The sequence below is a fragment of the Heterodontus francisci genome, chromosome 18, assembly GCF_036365525.1.
Source record: "Heterodontus francisci isolate sHetFra1 chromosome 18, sHetFra1.hap1, whole genome shotgun sequence".
NCBI lineage: Eukaryota > Metazoa > Chordata > Chondrichthyes > Heterodontiformes > Heterodontidae > Heterodontus > Heterodontus francisci.
Window position 1 is genome coordinate 69225730 of NC_090388.1, and position 20130 is coordinate 69245859.

The 20130-nt window shown below is 44.2% G+C and overlaps 1 protein-coding gene across 1 annotated transcript in view; it reads left to right on the forward strand.

The window, feature by feature from the left end:
- The window catches only part of LOC137379705 (sortilin-like), a 163162-nt gene that overhangs the window by 42535 nt on the left and 100497 nt on the right, over positions 1-20130 (forward strand). Inside the window, exon 2 of the mRNA XM_068050940.1 lies at positions 14323-14385. Within this exon, the coding sequence (XP_067907041.1) occupies positions 14323-14385 (63 nt within the window). The remainder of the gene's footprint in view (positions 1-14322; positions 14386-20130) is intronic.

The window sequence follows — 20130 nt, forward strand, 5'->3', positions numbered from 1 at the left end:
ATGGTCACCATTAGACTAGCTTTTTAATTTCCAGATTAATTGAATTCAAATTTCACCATCTGCTGTGGTGGGATTCGAACCCATATCCCCTGAGTCTTAGGGGGCTCTGGGTTACTAGTCTAGTGACATTACCACTACACCACTGCCTCCCCTTCTACATCACGTTGGCACACTGTTGTAAATAACTGATTATCTGAATGACTGTGCTTTTTTCAAATTAAAGCAGAAACTGCATAAACAAACTGTGATTCTTATGAACCATCAGCTCATCTTACAATTTTTCTGCCTCAAGTTCATGGCCAGTTAACAGTGGGAGAAAAGAACATGATTGGTTGCCTGTCCCATACTCCAACTGATCTGATTGATTTTGGACTGGCTTCAGTCTGGTTCACGAACTGATCACATTGGTTGAAACTAACCCCAGGAGGGAAATAAGTTTGTGTACACTAATAGCCGAACACAAACGGATAGTTGGAATGAGTTACAGCATTAGAAAAATCACTTTCTTTGAGCCTTAAAAATCTTAGAAGTCACCATCAGGAAAATTGGTGTTTGACTTTCTGAGAAAATGATTCCTCATGCTGCAAATCTTAGTACTTCCTTTTAACTCATTCTACTGCAATATACATTCCATGTTGTTTCCCTGAAAGAGGATGTGAACTATTTTCCAATTCATGGTCCTCTGTCATGTGCCCCTTATAATCAGGAGTATTTTTGTTACAATGCTCACACAGGGACTCTTCAACTCATTACCCTCTGTACATTAAAGCATTAGACAGAATTCCCCGGGGAAAACATAAAATTTCCAGGACAACAAAAAATAAACTCATTACTGAATGTGGCAGAACACAAGAAATGGGAGCAGGAGTAGGCCATTCAGCCCTTAAAGCCGCTCTGCCACTCAATGAGATCATGGCTGATCTTCTATTTCAACACCACTTTCCTGCACTATCCCCATAACCTTTGATGTTTTTAATATGTAGAAATATCGATCTCAGTCTTGAACATACTCAATAACTGATCCTCCACAGCCTTCTGGGGCACTGAATTCCAAAGATTCACCACCCACTGAGTGAAGAAATTCCTCCTCCTCCCAGTTCTAAATGGCCTGCCCCTTACTCTGAGACTGTGTCCCCTGGCTCTAGACTCCCCAGCCAGGGGAAACATCCTTCCCCTGCATCTACCCTTTCGAGCCCTGTAAGAATTTTGTATGTTTGAATGAGATCACTTCTCATTCTTAACTCCAGAGAATAAAGGCCCAGTCTATTTAATCTTATTTTATATTTATTTTTATTTTAGAGATACAGCACTGAAACAGGCCCTTCGGCTCACCGAGTCTGTGCCGACCAAGAACCACCTATTTATATTAACCCTTCATTAATCCCATATTCCCTACCACCTACCGACACTCAGGGCAATTTACAATGGCCAATTTACCAACCAACTTGCAAGACTTTGGCTGTGGGAGGAAACCGGAGCACCCGGCAAAAACCCACGCGGTCACAGGGAGAACTTGCAAACTCCGCACAGGCAGTGCAGTACCCAGAATCGAACCCGGGTCCCTGGAGCTGTGAGGCTGCAGTGCTAACCACTGTGCCGCCCTCATAGGGCCGTTTCCTCATAGGAAAATCCCTCCATCCCAGGAATTAGTTTGGTGAACCTTCAAGCAAAGGGATCTAGGGATAGAGGTAAACAAATAATTAAGAACAGCATCACAGGTCAGCAAAGCAATTTAAAACATTAACAAAGCTCTGGGATTTATTTCCAGGTGTATAGAATTCAAAAGCAGTGAAGTTATGTTAAACTTGTATAGGACTCTGGTCAGGCCACACTTGGTATACTGCGAACAGTTCTAGTCTCCATGCTATAAAAAAAGGACATAGAAGCACTGGTGAAGTGCAAAAAAGATATGCAAGGACGGTACCAGAACGGAGACATCATAGCTATTGAGAAACATTGAACACGTTGGGAGATTTTCTTTAGAAAAGACTTATTAGAAACCTGAAATAGGGCTTTAAAATTATGAATGGATTGGACAAGATAGATGTGGAGTGAATCTTTCCACTTGTGAAAGAATGTAAAACTAGGATTCATAAATAAACCTAATAGGGAAATGAGGAGAAATTTTGTTACTCAGAGAGTAGTTAGAATGTTGAACTTGTTACCAAATGAAGTAGTTCAGGCAAATAGCTTAGATACTTTGAAAAGGAAACAAGGCAAGTGCATGAGAGAAGTGAATAGAAAGATTTGCTGAAAGACTAACATGAGGTAGATGAAATGGAAGGAGATGAGTGGAGTGTAAACACCTGCACAGACTAGTCGGTTTGAATGGTCAGTTTCTGTGTTGTATATTGCAGGAATGTATAACTCATGGTCATTAGAATTCTCAAGGCTAAATCTTTTTGTGTATTCCCCATTGTGATTTTTCCTTGTTGAGATTGAGAGCCATCATTCTATTGGGCTGTGAAATAAGTGTTGGAATAAAACAGACTTCCAACATAGAAGGATATGTTAACAGAGTTAGATGAAGAGGGGTAGGATAAGACTTGTGGGAGCATAAACCAGTTGGGTTGAATGGCCTACTTCTGTGCTGTAAATTCAATGTAACATAATACCAGACCCATAACCTTCTAACCCTTGCAGCTGCCTACTGTTTAGTATACTCAACTTACTGTTTGGCCTCTGACTGCATGCTTACAGCTTACATTATGTCATGCATGGAAGAAGCCATGATGAAATAAACAATGAAATGGAAGATTTATGAATTTAAAAAAAAAATCAACTGTTAAACAAAACCACAAGAACATGGACACACGTACCACAGTCAAAATGGAGTAGCAGTCACGTGACCCCTCAATCACTGGAAATCAACAAACCTGTCTACAAGAATGGAACTCGTTAACCTCGTCTGAAATAGCTATGGAGAGAGGAAGAGATCGAGCCAATACCTTCAGAAAGCAGTTCAGCCAGGGACAGAGAGAGATCCAGCCAAGCAAGGATAAAGCCCTGCTGCTAATTTTATATTTCAACTTGTTGCAACAGAGAACTTAAAACGACCACTACCTCCAGTCTGAAGTTTTAACCACCAGAAAATCTACAACACCTCAACAAGTTCAGGTGGGGAGGCAGTGGTATAGTGGTAATGTCACTAGACTAGTAACCCAGAGACCCAGGCTACTGCTCTGGGGACATGGGTTCGAATCCCACCACAGTAGATTTTTGTAAAAACCCATCTGGTTCACGACTACCCTTTAGGGAAGGAAATCTGACGTCCTTACCTGGTCTGGCCAACATGTGTCTCCAGACCCACAGCAATATGGTTGTCTTTTAAATGCCCTCTGAAATGGCCTAGCAAGTTGTATCAAACTACTATAAAGTCTAAGAAAAGGAATGAAACTGGATGGACCACCCAGCATTGATCTATGCGCTGGAAACGACAATGGCAAACCCAGCCGCGTCGACTCTGCAAAGTCCTCCTTACGAACATCTGGGGGTTTGTGCCAAAATTGGGAGAGCTGTCCCACAGAATAGTCATAATCAGACTCCCGGAATCATACATTACAGACAATGTCCCAGACACCACCATCACCATCCCTGGGTATGTCCTGTTCCTACGAGTGGTATATAGTTGGGAGTGAGTTGACCTGGGAGTCCTCAACATTGACTCCGGACCCCATGAAATGGCATCAGATCAAACATGGGCAAGGAAACCTCCAGCTCATGACCACCTACCCCCCCCCCCCCACCCCCCCAACTTTGGCAGCTGATTCAGTGCTTCTCCATGTTGAACACCAATTGGAAGAAGCACTGAGGGTGAGGGTAGCAAGGGCACAGATGTACTCTGGGTGGGGGACTTCAATCTTCATCACCAAGAGTGGCTCAGCAGTGCCACTACTGACGGAGCTGGCCATGTCCTAAAGGACATAGCTGCTAGACTGGGTCTGCGGCAGGTGGTGAGGGAACCAACAAGAGGAAAAAACCGACTTGACTTTGTCTTCACCAAACTACCTGTCACAGATGCATGTGTCCATGACTGTATTGGTAGGAGTGACCACCGCTTGGTCCTTGTGGAGACGAATTCCCGTCTTCACACTGAGGGTACACCGTGTTGTGTGGCACAACCACTGTGCTAAATGGGATAGGTTTTGAACAGGCCTAACAACTCAAAACTGGGCATCCATGAGATGCTGTGGGCCATCAGCAGCAGCAGAATTGTATTCAACCACAATCTGTAACCTCATGGCCTGGCATATCCCCCACTCTACCATTACCATCAAGCTGAGGGACCAACCCTGGTTCAATGAAGCATGCAAGAGGGCATGCCAGGAGCAGCACCAGGCATACCTCAAAATGAGGTGTCAGCCTGATGAAGCTACAATACATGACTACTTGCATGCCAAACAGCGGAAGCAGCATGCAATAGACAGAGCTAAGTGATCCCACAATCAACGGATTAGATCTAAGCTCTGCAGTCCTACCGTATCCAGCCGTGAATGGTGGTGGACAATTAAACAACTGACAGGAGGAGGCTCCACAAATATCCCCATCTACAATGATGGGGGAGCCCAGCACATCAGCGCAAAAGATAAGGCTGAAACATTTGCATCCATCTTCAGCCAGAATTGCCGAGTGGATGATCCATCTCGGCCTCCTCCTGAGATCCCCAGCATCATAGATGGCAGTCTTCAGCCAATCTGATTAACTCCACATGATATCAAGAAATAGCTGAAGGCACTAGATACTGCAAAAGCAATGGACCCAGACAACATTCTGGCAATAGTACTCAAGACTTGTGCTCCAGAACTAGCCACACCCCTAGCCAAGCTGTTCCAGTACAGCTACAACACTGGCATCAATCCGGCAATGTGAAAAATTGGCCTGGTATGTCCTGTACACAAAAAGCAGGACAAATCCAACCTGGCCAATTACCGCCCCATCAGCCTACTCTTGATCATCAGTAAAGTGATGCAAGGGTCATCGACAGTGCTATGAAGCAGCACTTGCTTAGCAATAATCTGTTCACTAATGTTCAGTTTGGGTTCTGCCAGTGCCACTCAGCTCCTGACCACATTACAGCCTTGGTCCAAACATTGACAAATGAACTGAACTCATGAGGTGAGGTGAGAGTGACTGCCCTTGACATCAAGGTAGCATTTGACCAAGTATGGCATCAAGAAGCCCTAGCAAAACTGGAATCAATGGGAATCGGGAGAAAACTCTCCGCTGATTGGAGACGTGCCTAGTACAAAGGAAGATGGTCGTGGTCGTTGGAGGTCAATCATCTCAGTCCCAGGACATAACTGCAGGAATTTCCCAGGGTAGTGCCCCAGGCCCAACCATGTTCAGCTACTTCATCAATGATCTTCCCTCCATCATAAGGTCAGAAGTGGGGATGTTCATTGAAGATTGCACAACGCTCAGCACCATTCGCAACTGCTCAGATACTGAAGTATCCGTGACCATATGCAGCAAGACCTGGACAATATCCAGGCTTGGGCTGATGAGTGGCAAGTAACATTCGTGCCATAAAAGTGCCAGGCAATGACCATCTCAAACAAGAGAGAATCTAACCATCACTGAATGCCCCACTATCAATGTCCTGGGGATCACATGACCAGAATCTGCTCTTGTAGTCACATAAGTGCTGTGGCTACAAGAGCAGGTCAGCGTCTGGGAATTCTGCGGCGAGTTACCCACCTCCTGACTCCCCAAAGCCTGTCCACCATCTACAAAGCACAAGTCAGGAGTGTGACAGAATACGCTCCTTTTGCCTGGATGTGTGCAGCTCCAACAACACTCATGGAGCTCGACACCATCCAAGACAAAGCAGCCCACTTGATTGGCATCCTATTCACCACCTTCAACATTTACTGCCTCCACCACAGACGCACAGTGGCAGCAGTGTGTACCATCTAGAAGATGCACTGCAGCAACTCACCAAGGCTCTTTCGTCAGCACCTTACGTGACCTCTACCAACTAGAAGGACAATGGCAGCAGATACATGGGAACACCACCACCTACAAGTTCCCCTCCAAGCCACACACCATCCTGACTTGGAACTATATCACCCGTTCCTTCACTGTCGCTGGGTCAAAATCCTGGAACTCCCTTCCTAACAGCACTTTTGGTATACCAACACCCCAAGGACTGCAGAGGTTCAAGAAGGCAGCTCACCACCACCTTCTCGAGGGCAATTAGGGATGCCCAATAAATGATGGCCTAGCCAGCGATGCCCACATCCCCCTAACAAATAGAAAATGGTTAATATAAAAGCAAAATACTGCAGATGCCGCAAATCTGAAATAAAAATAAGAAATGCTGGAAATACTCAGCAGGTCTGACAGCATCTGTGGAGAGGGAAGCAGAGTTAACGTTTCAGATCAGTGACCCTTCATCAGAAAAAAAAAGGTTAGTCTGTGTGTGAGTTGTAGCACCTGATTACAACTTGTAACTTGGAAAGCTGTTTTCACTTGTTTTATGCTTTGGTGTAGTTACTGCAGAGTCAAAATGGAGAGAGGAACTGTCTATATAGTGGATAATATTTTATTTGATTGCAAATTCCAAAGTGGAGTCAGTCATTCAGGTTCAATTAAAAGCACAAAATTCACCCCTCTCTTTCTGCAAAACACATTTTGAACATTTAAAATTTTTATTAATGATCATTATTTGCAGCACAAGAAAATAACCCTTTACAATTGGTTGTGTTATGAATGATGTGAGAGGAGTGCACTGTCATTTCTAGTTCCACTTCACCACAGGTCGCAACATATATTTAAATGTTTGCTCAGTTACCAATATGGTCAATCATATACTCTACTCTTTAAAATACACCAACTAGGTTTCTTTTAATATTCAACAATGTTATCAAGTTATTATCAAACAAGACTTATCCAGTAATGAAGCAAAACATTAACACACAGATTGAAATATGCAAGTTCCCTTTTTAAATATCCCACACACATTCAAACACACACTGGAAAAAAAAGTAAAGAAATTCTCTCTGCAGAGGTCTTTTACAAAAAAAAGACAAAAATATACCTTGGCCAAATACTTGCTAATTCTTGAAGATAAAAGAGCAGATATGCAAGGATGTCAGATGTCCCTTTTGGTCTGCCGTTTGGGTACATGGAGACAGGTCACTGGGATCTTTTCAGAAGTAGTTCGTTCTGGAGATGTTGCGAATTAGTCAAGTAGGCTTTCCAGGAGAAATGTGGCATCAGGGGTTTCAGTTATCACACTCTGGATTCGCATGTTTTTTTCAAAGAGGGAGAGAAAGAGGAGCTGACACACTGGATTTCTCTGGGTCTCTTAGAGAGGTGCAGGAAAGTTGAGCTGGGGGTTTCGTTTCCAGCAGGCTACAAAACCAACTGCTTTTCAACACTATCCACACCCCAACTGAACCAAAACAATATCTCAGAAGCTAAACCAACTCCTGACCCTCATAAATCTTGACATGTCACTTCTCTGTAAACATCTCCCTAAATCACCAAGGTTTCTGTTGTTTATTTATCTTAAGGCATGTGATATCCAGTAAGGGTTGTTTTCAACCACAATATCTCAAGTGTTCTTTCAGTGAACTTTCAACAAAAGAAGTCCAACATCTATGAAATCTTCAGTCTTCCAAAATGAATCCATTTCCACAATTTAAATGAGTCCTGAAAAAACATTTAACAAAAAAATGGAAGCACTTTCATAACAGTTGAAAGACCAGCACAGGCTAATAAATACTGTTGGTTATAAAAGCAGCTAAGCGCTAAAGGAAGTTGTACAATCTTTTGGTGGGGGGTGGGGGATGAATTTTAACCTTTTAAAAAATGGTGGGTTTGGGTCAAGTGGGTGGGGGGAGGGGGTTAATGTCTTAAAAAAGTTTTCCAACTCAACCAGACTCCAACCTGCAAAATTCTGGTTTTAACTGAGCCCAAAAGGTGGGTGGACAGCCAACCCACTCCAAAGAGTCGGGTTGGTACTTTAAGTATGATCGTGAGGCTGCGGGCAACATTGTCATTCAGCTTCTCGACTTTGACTCCTGTCGGCTTGGTTTCCAGAGCCGCAGGAAACCTGGCCCCTATACCAAGGTGAGGACTTGGCAGATCCAAGCTTTACACCTACCACCTGGATCCAGTGTGCCTGCCTGAGGAACTCCCCTGATCAGGCACCCTCCCCTTCTACCCTGCCTGGCCATCATCAGGTCTCAGATTCCTCCCACCCCACACCCATTCCCAGGGCCTTCAACCTGCACCCCCCAGGTCCCTCAACCCCACCAGACCTTTGTTTTATTTTCTCCCCCTCCCCACTGAGATCTGACTCCACTTGATCAAATCTCCTCCTCCTCCCTTGTGATTGACAGGCCTGGCTTCCAGGCCACGAGTTGATCTGTGACGTCAAGTGCAGGCTGTGGAAAAATTCCACAGTATGTTATAGTATCCTGACTTCCAGGTTCGCCTTGACTTTGACCCACCATGTTCCCAGTGGGTCAGGCAAATAAAAAAAAAATCAGCCTTCTCGATCTGTTTCATATTTCAATGGAAGGTTACTAGGAACAGTCAAGGTTGGCATGTATGGTAGCCAGGCTTGTCAAGTCTACCTCTTTTAAAGTAAGATTCCCTCACTTTACTGTAAAGAAACAAAAACAGAAAATGTTGGAAGCATATTAAGATATAGTAGTTTATTCATTTTAGGGAGGAGTTCTGGCGGAGCAGGAATTCTGCACACTTCTCCAATATGAGGGGACACCTCAAACAACAAAAGAGGCAGCACAGTACCTTTAAAGGTCCAGAAGTGCCCCAATTATCAGAAGGAAGGCCCCTGCTGAACACTTCAGCTGAGACCAAGGCCTTCAGCAGGTAAATGTCTAAGGCTAATTGGAAGGAGAGAAGGTCCCCACAAGGCTACTGCCCAGCACTAGAGGAACTCTGATCATCATCTGCTTCCTGGGGTCAAAAATTCCCTTTCGCAGGCTGACCCCAGGAAATGGTGAGAATTGAAATTAAGGAAATTTGCCAGGAGTGCAGGCTTTGCCCTTTTCCTTCCTGCTGCACATCCCACCCTGCCCCCCCCCCCCCCCCGGCTACAATTTGCATATGGCAGGTGGAGAAGAAGCAGCCAGCAGTGGTGCTGACAGAGGCAGGGAAAGGGAAATCTTTTGGTTGGGGTGGGGGGTTGGCATTCAGCCTTATTGGCCGAAATGTTTTAACATTCCCTTTTGCGATACTGCCTGATTTTGGACAAGATGGCAGAGGAGAATTCCTCTCCCCCTGCCAACCCCTCCCCCTCCCCCCCCCGCCAACTGTTCTATTTCATAGGTGCCCTGCAACCATCTGGTCTCAACATTGACTTCAGCAACTTCAGACTTTACAAATATTCTTATATGTTTTAATTCCGCCCTGACCTCACAGGATTTACATGTTTTCCATCTTTTCCATTTCCCCAGACCTCCCTCTTCCTTCGGTATGTACATATCCGTCTTCGCAGCTCCATTTTTAACTCTAGGCAAGTGACGTGTGTTGAGCTGGAGAGACAAGCATTAGATTCACCCCAGTTCAACACCTTGGCCTCATTTAAATACACCAGGGCTGACACCTGGCCAATCCCAACGTGAGGCCAACGTACAGCAGTAGAACAACCCAGCAAGGAGGGGCGGGGCGGGGCGACCGGGTATCTGTGAGAATGGTCCTCAATAATAAGGTAAATGGATCAGGAAAAGAAGGAAATGGAGGCAATCACAGTTGGGACGGGAGAGGGAAGGCCCAACATTTCCTTCTGAGGCCAAGACAATATTCTGTAAGCTACATCTTGCTGTGAAACAACAACCCACATCTTGCATTTATATATCAACAACAACAGCAACAACTTGTATTTATATTGTGCCTTTAACGTAATAAAATGTCCCAAGATGCTTCACAGAGGCATTATGAAACAATATGCGACACCAAGCTCCATAAGGAGATAGTGGGGCATTTAACCAAAAGCTTTGTCAAAGAGGTGGGTTTTAAGGAGTGTCTGAAAGGAGGAAAGTAAGGTAGAGTGATGGAGAGGTTTAGGGAGGGGTTTCCAGAGCTAAGGGCCTCGGCAGTTGAAGGCATGGCCACCAATGGTGGAGTGATTAAAATCAGGGATGCTCAAGAGTCTGCAATGAGAGAAGTGCAGATATCTTGAGGGTTTTAGGGCTCGAGGAGATTACTGAGATGGAGAGGCACGAGGCCATGGAGGCATTTGAAAGCAAGGATGAGAGTTTTACAATTAAGGTGATGCTTAACTGGGAGCCAGTGTCGGTCAGCGAGCACAAGCATGACAGGTGAACACGATTTGGCACAAGTTGGGACATGGGCAGCAGCTGATCTCAAGTTTACGGAGAGTGGAGGCTGGTGAGGAGTGCATTAGAATAGTCAAGTCTAGAAGTAACAAAAGCAAACATGACAGTTTCAGGAGCAGATGAGTTGAGGCAGGGGTGGAGACTGGCAATGTTACAGAGATGGAAATAGGTGTTCTTAGTGACTGCTTGAAATCTCATCTCTGGGTCAAACGTGAAACCGAGATTGCAAATGGTATGATTCAGCCTCAGAGAGTTACCAGGGAGAGGGATGGAGTAGATGGCGAGGGAGCAGAGTTTGTGGCAGGGACCAAAGACGATGACTTCAGTCTTCCCAATATTTAATTTGAGGAAAGTTTTGCTCATCTAATATTGGAATGTCGGACAGGCAGTCTAACAATTTAGAGACAGTGGACTTGTCGAGAAAGGTAGTGGGGAGGTAAAGTTGGGCGACATCAGCGTACATGTGGAAATTGACGTGTTTTTGGTTGATGCCACCGAGGGGCAGCATGCAAGTGAGAAATAGAAGGGGTCCAAGGATAGATTCTTGTGGGACACTAAAGGTAACTGTGCAGGAGCAGGAAAAGAAGCCATTGATGGCAATTCTCTGGCTGCGATTAGACAGAAAAGAATGGAAGATGATAGGATCAACTGTGTTAAAGGCTGCAGATGGGTAGAGAAGGACGGGGAGGGATAGTTTGTCTTTGTCACAGTACATAGGATGTCATTTGTTACTTTGATAAGAACCGTTTCAGTACTGTGATGGGGCGGAAACCTGATTGGAGGGATTCAGGCTTGGAATTCGGGCAAGGTGGGCATGAGTTTGGGAGGCAGCAACACATTCAAAGACTTTGGAAAGGAAAGGGAGGTTGAAAATGGGCAGTAGTTTGCAAGGATGGAGGGTTTTTTGAGGAGAGGGGTGATGACAGCAAATTTGATGCACAGATGGACAGACACTGAGGAGAGGGAACAGTTATTAACGTCAGCTGACACGGGAGCCAGGAGGGGAAGTTGGGTAGCAAGCAGCTTCGTGGGAAAAGAGTCAAGAGAGTAGGAGTCTCATGGTCTCATAGCCCTTTTACAGAGGAATTTTAGCCTCGGAGAATTGGTAGACTGGGAGCCAATGTAGGTCTTTGAGATCAGGAGTGATGAGTGAACAAGGCTTGATGTGAATTAAGATACGGGCAGTAAAGCATTGGATGTGATCAACTTTATGGAGGGTGGAAAATGGAAGGCTGGCATGGAGCATTGGAATAGTTGAGTCTGGTGATAACAAAGATATGGATGAGGGTTTCGGCAGCAGATGGCTGAGGTAGGGGTGGAGATGGATGATAGTACGGAGTTGGAAGTAGGTGGTCTTTGTGATGTAGTGGATATAGGGTCAGAAACTCATCTCGTGGTTATTTAGGACGCCTGATTTGGTTCAACCTTATACCGTGACCTGGAAGAAAAGTAGAATTGGTGACAAGAGAATGGAGTAAGTGGTGGAAGGTGGGGGATGGGCAAAGAAAATGGCTTCAGTCTTCCCAATGTTTAATTGGAAGAAATTGTGGTTTCATCCAGGAATGGATGCTGGATAAGTAGATAACAACCAAGACAGTGGCGTAGTGATGATGTCACTGGACTAGTAATCCAAAGGTCCAGGCTAATGCTAAATTCAATTAATTAACAAAAATCTGGAATTGAAAGCTAATCTCAGTTTCATAGCACCATTACCATCATTAATTGTCTTCAAAACCTATCGGATTCATTAATGTTCTTTAGGGAAGGAAATCTGCCTTCCTTACCTGGTCTGGCCTACTTGTGACTCCAGACCCACAGCAATGTTGTTGCCTCTTAACTGCCCTCTGAAATGGCCTATCAAGCCACTCAGTTCAAGGGCAATTGGGGATGGGCAACAAATGTTGGCCTGCCAGTGATGTCCACAACCCATGACAGAATTTAAAAGAAAACGTAGGCAGTGGAGGGGTTGAAGAATGGTGGTCATGACATAGAGCCGATTGTCTTCTGTGTACATGTGTAACCTGATGTCATGTCTTCGGATGGTATCGGCAAAGAGAAATATAAGGGATCAAAGATCCTTGGGAGACTCCAGAGGTAACAGTGCTGAGTCGGAAGGTGATGCCATTGCAGGACATTCTCTGGCTATGATTAGATAGGTAAGGACAGTCCCATTCAGCAGGATAACAGGAGAGGTGTTGAAGGTGGATGCTTGCTTGTGTCAAAGGTTGTAGGTAGGTCATGAAGATGAGGAGAAATATTGCATTATCAGAATGTTACTTGTGACTTTGATTCCAGCTTTCTTAGTGCTGTGGCTGGGGCAAAAACCTGATTCGAAAGGTCTAAGCATGAAAGATCGGCACAGATTTGAGAAGTAGATTTGAGTAGAGTAGAGATACAGCACTGAAACAGGCCCTTCGGCCCACCGAGTCTGTGCCGACCATCAACCACCCATTTATACTAATCCTACACTAATCCCATATTCCTACCACATCCCCACCTGTCCCTATATATTTCCCTATCACCTACCTATACTAGGGGCAATTTGTAATGGCCAATTAACCTATCAACCTGCAAGTCTTTGGCGTGTGGGAAGAAACTGGAGCACCCGGAGGAAACCCACGCAGACACAGGGAGAACTTGCAAACTCCGCACAGGCAGTACCCAGAATCGAACCCGGGTCCCTGGAGCTGTGAGGCTGCGGTGTTAACCACTGCGCCACTGTGCCGCCCCTAAGTAACACAACACTCTTGAGTTTTGGAGAGGATAGGGAGGTTGGAGATAGGGCAGTATTTTGCAATAACAGTGGAGTTAAGGGTAGAAATAAAGTAGCTGAAAAATTCATATCAGGCCTTGTCTAACCAACTATTTATGGTATTTACTTGTAAGTCTTTTTCCATTACAGTTTTTATCCATATATTTTTTTAAAAATTAATTCATGGGATGTGGGCGTCGCTGGCCAGGCCAGCATTTATTGCCCATCCCTAATTGCCCTAGAGAAGGTGGTGGTGAGCTGCCTTCTTGAACTGCTGCAGTCCATTTGGGGTAGGTAGACCCACAGTGCTGTTAGGAAGGGAGTTCCAGGATTTTGACCCAGCGACAGTGAAGGAATGGCGATATAGTTCCAAGTCAGGATGGTGTGTGACTTGGAGGGGAACTTGCAGATGGTGGTGTTCCCATGTATTTGCTGCCCTTGTCCTTCTTGTTGGTAGAGGTCGCGGGTTTGGATGGTGCTGTCTAAGGAGCCTTGGTGCATTGCTGCAGTGTATCTTGCAGATGGTACACACTGCTGCTACTGTGCGTCGGTGGTGGAGGGAGTGAATGTTTGTAGATGGGGTGCCGATCAAGCGGGCTGCCTTGTCCTGGATGGTGTTGAGCTTCTTGAGTGTTGTTGGAGCTGCACCCATCCAGGCAAGTGGAGAGTATACCATCACACTCCTGACTTGCACCTTGTAGATGGTGGACAGACTTTGGGGAGTCAGGAGGTCAGTTACTCGCTTCAGGATTCCTAGCCTCTGACCTGCTCTTGTAGCCACGGTATTTATATGGCTACTCCAGTTCAGTTTCTGGTCAATGGTAACCCCTAGGATGTTATATTTTACTCAATGTTTTAAATATTGGCCAGTTTGGGAGAAAGTGTATTTATGTCCTACAAAATGAAGAGCATATTTGCCTAGCTTCCAGCACTAACAATTTTTGTGATTTCTAAATTAATTGACCATATTTATATTTGGCAAACTTGGGCTATCTTTAAAACCCAGGTGATTCGAACATGGTTTATTTGTACTGCTTAAATAAGAGAACTAACTTTTTTTTATATACAAGCATTTTTCATTACTGTCTATGATGGATTAAAAGGTTTGAAATAAAAACAAAATGCTGGAAACACTGAACTGGTCAGGCAGCATGGGTGGAGTGATTAACAGAGCTAACGTTTCAGGTCGATGACCTTTCATCGGAAACCACATTAAAAGCTTTGATAATTTTTCTTAACTTTTTTTTTACGTTTCAGTACACATTTGAGGATGATGACGGTTCTACTGTAACATTGGCTTGGGTCGGAGATGGAACTGGGGTAAGTCAATATTTTGATGTGCATTTTAGACTAGTGCAATGTGGCACAGTATTTCTGTGCTTCCCTTCCAAAATGTATGTAGCAAGTGTTTCATCATTTATCAAGTCAGTAGTTCAATAATGCGTTTTTTCTTGGGTAACTTGCATTTAGTGTTTACTTGAAGAGTTAACAAAAAGCTTTCTTTCTGATGAAGCCAGAACCCTGTATTAGACTATTCCACGATCCCATTCTTCCTGGAGGGAAGCTGCCTTCTCAGGGAGTACAGGCCAGATATGGGGCTGCAACTTGGGTTCTGACCTGCAACCCCTGCAAGTGCAGATATCTGCCTGGAGCATGGAATTGCAGAAACATTCCTGTTGAGTTAATGGTACACCAGCCAGTTTTGCAACATCGACCATCTATGTTTACTGCCATGCTGCTAAAATCAGAAAATTCTGATTTGCTATTGATGTCCATGATTAGTTGCCTAACTGGAGTAAGGATACCATAATCCTCAAAGACTATGGTTGGGATTTTATGCCTCCAAAATGGAGGGCAATGGGGTGGGGGGTGGGGGTGGTGGGGGCATGGTGTTGGTATCCTTCCATCTGCAAAAGATGATGGACATGCAGCAAACAATCCATTTAGGTGGATGTCTGCTCTTGTTGCAGCTTTGTTGATGGCTGTGAAGGCCAATCCCTGATGGGCAGTTTCTGCCACAAATGCTACACATGAAGCTGCCAAGTGACACTGAGTTGTTATTTTTGATATTGATGCCTGTTGCCAAGCTGCTGTAGCAATTGGTCATCGTGGTAGTCCACACCAGTCCACAGGATGTGTTGCCATTTCACTCTTTCGCCAGCTAGTGACTCCCAGGTGTGATAGTCAACATCTAGGACTTTCATGTCATGGTTGCAAGGATCCTTGAAGAGGATTTTTGGGGGCCCCACTGGTTGTCTAGCTCCGGCCACCTCACCAAACAGGTATTTGACTGTCTTCCATCCTGCTGACGTGTCCGATCCACCAAAGCCGCCTCTGTTTGATTCGTGCCAACACACCTGGGAGCTCTGCCTTTGAGAGGACTGCCACATTTGTGATTTTGTCCTGCCAGGATATACTGGGGGTGGTAGTGGTGGTGGTGCTGGCTGTAAAATTGAGTGGGGTAGTGTCTGACATCATCACGCTGTGGCCACATTTTACGAGCGATGGATGGGAAGCCACATGAGGTCACCACTTGCATTTTTAAAATAAGCAATTGACCGTCATTTCAAATAGTTAACGAGACAATAGACTGCAATTTTACTGGCCCCTCTGGATTCAACCATAAGCGCATGGGGGCATGGGGCATTGGAGCCTCGATAGGCTTTAAAGGGCAGCAGTGGAGCAGTAGCTGTTGTCATTTGACAGCCGTGGAGTGAGGCATTTTTCATTCGTAGGTATGAAGGAGTTGGAAAGCCATTGATCTGGGCTTGAACTCCCCCTTGATTTAATTCCTGTCCTTGTGGGGATCACTGAAGAGGGGCCTGCGATGGGGGTGGGTGGGCTGCATTGCAGCAGCTACTGGCAAGGTGGCCCAGTCAGACCAGTAGTGCCCAAGTGCACCGTTCATTCAGCAGGAGGGTCCTCCAGAGAGGAGGAGAACCAGAGAGGGAGGTGTAGATTTCTTCCAAGGATGCTGGAGGGTTTAGTGCTTGGAGGATATTTGCAGGTCTGTGTTCAGAGGATGGTTGCAGGGATGAGTGCTGCAGCAAAGGACGTTTGCATCAGGGCTCGGGTACTGGCGGCCCTTTAAACATGGTGCCAGCACTTCTTCCCCATCAGGTAATGACACAGCCGACACATGAATGCCCACCTCCAGCTGCTGAATGGTCTGCCACCCCCCCAGCCAGCCATTAATTAGCCGGCCAGCACAAGGTTGCAGCGGGAATGGGAGTTGGAGCAGGAACCACCCACTTCTGATTCCACTTTCCCTTTCCCGCTGGGCTCTGTGAAATCCTGGCCATGGCTCCAGGTTCCAGTCTTTACATTGTGCCATCAAGCCCTGGGGTCATGTCTTGCATGTGACAGAATCTCCACATAAATCATCTATAGATATGTGATTTACAAGTCAGCAGATGTGCCACTGTAGATGCGGAACTCATCAACCATACTGGATAGCTGATTACTTTCAGCATTCCCCATCACACCCTTAACTGAAGAATATATATCAGGTTATTTGAATGGCCATGAAACTGTGCAGTTTAATGTCACCTGGTTGCACTGTGTTATGACAATGTTGCATAGCATGCTCTTTGGTTGCTCCATTGTTAACTTGCTAACTGATAAGAAAATAGCAATTCTTCCCCCATGTGGCTGCGAGGTGGAACCTTTTGAGTTCTGCAGATCCCCCAAATTGTTTCAGTTTCTAGTTTGCATCCACGACAGAATTCCGGAACCTAATATAAATTGGTCATGTTTGCCAGTGATAAGCTAGGAGGGGCAGTGGAATTGGACGAAGAAGCTCAGAAATGACAGAATGAGTTGGACAATGGGCGGAACATAGCAGATGAATTTTAATACAGGCTTATAAAGTACTGTAAATAGTAAGGCGAAATGGACAACGAACGTATTCCATTAATGGTATTAGAATAGCGAATGGTGGAGTTGACAAAACCCAAATTTTCTAGTAGACGAAGCACTCGTTGTATTCAGCCAATGGAAAACAGGAATCAACAAAGTCAGTGGAATGTTGAACCAACTAGACAACAAACAGTAGAATACTAGTTAAAGGTAGTTCTAATCAAACTATGGTCAGACCACAAATTGAGTATCCAATCTCTGTAAAAGTTCATATTGCAGGTTCAGTCCTAAAAGAAATAATTTTAGTCCGTCAGTGTTCTCGAGCCTAATTTAAGTTTGACTCTGACAACTGTTGAGTTTATGGGGTAGAAATTTGTCTTGGCCAGCAACGTAAAATTGGAGATATTGCATTGCCTGTCCATTATACGCACTGTCCAATATTTTGTTGTGTTCAGTAAAACTGGATATCAGAGGAGGCGTAAAACATGCAGCTGATGCATTCCTGGCTGCCTAGTGCTATTGTCCAAGGTGAATTTCTACCCCTATAAGTTAAATATCATAATATGGTTGATTTATTTAAAATCATTGGTTCAGCTCCTGATTATGGGTTAAAGCCATCGTTTTAATCTGCAGAAGTTGGTTTGTTTACATCATGTAGGAATATGAAGCATGACAACAAGGTTGCTAAAAGTATCCCAAGCATCCATAACGACATTCTTACCCTTTTAATTGTAATGAGAATGATTACAATAACACTTCTAGGATAAAAGCAGTGCTCCAATGTTTCTCATCAAGTTTCAGATCGGAATTGCCTGAGTTTAATTTGATTTTATGGCTAAATGCCATCAGCAGATCAACACAATAACCTGGTAGGCAAAAAACAGTGCTAATTTCTGAGTACTGTTGAACATACTGTAAGAACATAAGAAATAGGAGCAAACAAGGCCATGCAGCCCAAGACGTTCAGAGGCAAGAGGAAAACTGTCAAGCTACCAAAGAAAAGAAGATTAAGGTAACGAAATGTTAAATGAAAATGTGAGTTTCAAGAATAGTCTCAAAGAAGGAGAGGATGTTATAATAGAGTTGGAGGGTTTTGGGGAGAGGATTCCAGAAAGTGGGACCTAATCAGCCAAAGACGAGGTCTACTGTCCATGGTAGGGGTGGGGGGAATGCGCAGAGGTTGGAAACATGAATGGAGATTTCGGAGGATTGTAGCTCTGAGGAGGTTTCAGGGTGGATCAATGTTTCATTATTTTAAGGAATAGACCAGCTTTTAAATAAAGGCTGCATGATTGTGTGATCGAGGTATTGGACTCACTATATAATTGCAGCTGTGACATAAGTTTGTGAAATGACTGATGACTGTGTGAAAATCATCAGCAGTCCCAAGGATTTACTAATAAGAATTAGGAGCAGGACAAGGCCATTCAGTCCTTCGAGCCCATTCCGCCATTCAATGAGATCATAGACTTTCTGCTTGTTATTCTCAACAAAATTCTGAAGGTGGAATGGGGCAATTTAATTCAGTTTTTTTTCATCCTGAAGGTGATATTGAAGGTGGCAAAAAACACCAGTGCAGACTTGCTGGGCCAAATAGCCTAGCTTCTATGCTGTAAAATTCACATTTGATTGACTCCTGAGATGAGAGGGTTGCCTTGATTAGAATAGGACTATACTGTCTGGAGTTTAGAAGAAGGAGAGGTGATCTCATTGAGACATAAGAGGTTCTGATAAGGCTTTATGGGACAGACGGTGAGAGGCTGTTTTCCCTAACTGCCGAGTCTGGAACGAGGGGGTCTTGCTTCAGGAGAAGAGGACGGCCATTTAGGACTGAGAGGAGGAGAAATTTCTTCATTCAGTGAGTTGTGAATCTTTGGAATTCTCTACCTCAGAGGGCTGTGGATGCTCAGTCTTGATCATTATATTCAATGCTGAGATTGATAGATTTTTGGACAGTAAGGGAATCGAGGGCTATGAGGTATGGGTGGAAAAATGTTCTGGGTGTCAAGACTCATTAACTTATTAACTGGTGCAGCAAGCTTGACGTGCTGCATGGCCTTGTTTGCTCCTATTATGTTCAACAGTACTCAGTATTTAGCACTGTTCTTTGCCTACCAGGTTATTGTTGTTGATCTGCTGATGGCACTTAGCCATAAAACCAAATTAAATTCAGGCAATTCATATCCGAGATTTGATGAGAAACTTTGGCACACTGTTTTTCTCCTAGAAGTATGGTCACAAGGGAGTTACAAAACCTTTCCTCACAAGTGGAATAAATAGTGATACCAAGAATGTAAAAAACTTAGAATTAGAACGAATTATATGTGGCTGTCCTAATAGTTTTCAGAATCATGGAAGGCAGCTTTTGTCTACTTCAGCTTTTTGATGTGGTGGCTGAAATGCTTTTTGAAAAAGAGATTGCTGAACTATTTCATTCTGAGGAATGAAAAGTAGTCAGCTGTTATCAATACAGAGATATCTTCTCTATATATACTTCAATATTGAGTTCATCCCACAAGTGAAGAATTGTTTTAATTAACTCGTAAACCACAGAGAAATAAATATCCAGCTACTGAATTCAGTGCCCTGCTGGTTGTATGAACTTTATAACCAATGAACACTTGCTAAAAGTTGATAAATCTACTTGCAATATAAACTGTGCAATTTGGCAACAGTGTGGCTGGGGTCAATTACTCATGCATATAATTAAAGGGGGGATGAGAGTTTAAAAGATATAATGAGTACACACCTCTTTTATGTGTGTTGTTTGGTGTCACAATGAAATAACACCAAACTGTTCGACAGATTATTAGGATCTGAATTATTCATGTTGAGCTCATGATCTCAATGGAGCTGCCACAGAGGATTAAGAAAAAAGTAGAGAGCTTCCCCATATAGGATAAAGGGAGATTAGGGGCAGAGTTAGCCAAAGATTTCTGCAACAAGCCACCAGTGGCTGTGTCACAACACGATTGGTAGAAGCTTGAAGGCAGGTGACTTGCTGCTTCTTCATCCGAGAAATGGTGCACAAGTGTTTATAGTTCATGTTCAGAGAGGAAACATTGCTATGTTCTGTGCCACCTGTGAATAAAAGCCAAGTGACATGGTTGGGTGCTATATCCTGTACGAATTACCAAGTGGGTGATTTTTGCCAAATCATTCCATAGTTTACGTTACAGATACTAAGATAGTGCTGAGTAATTCCAA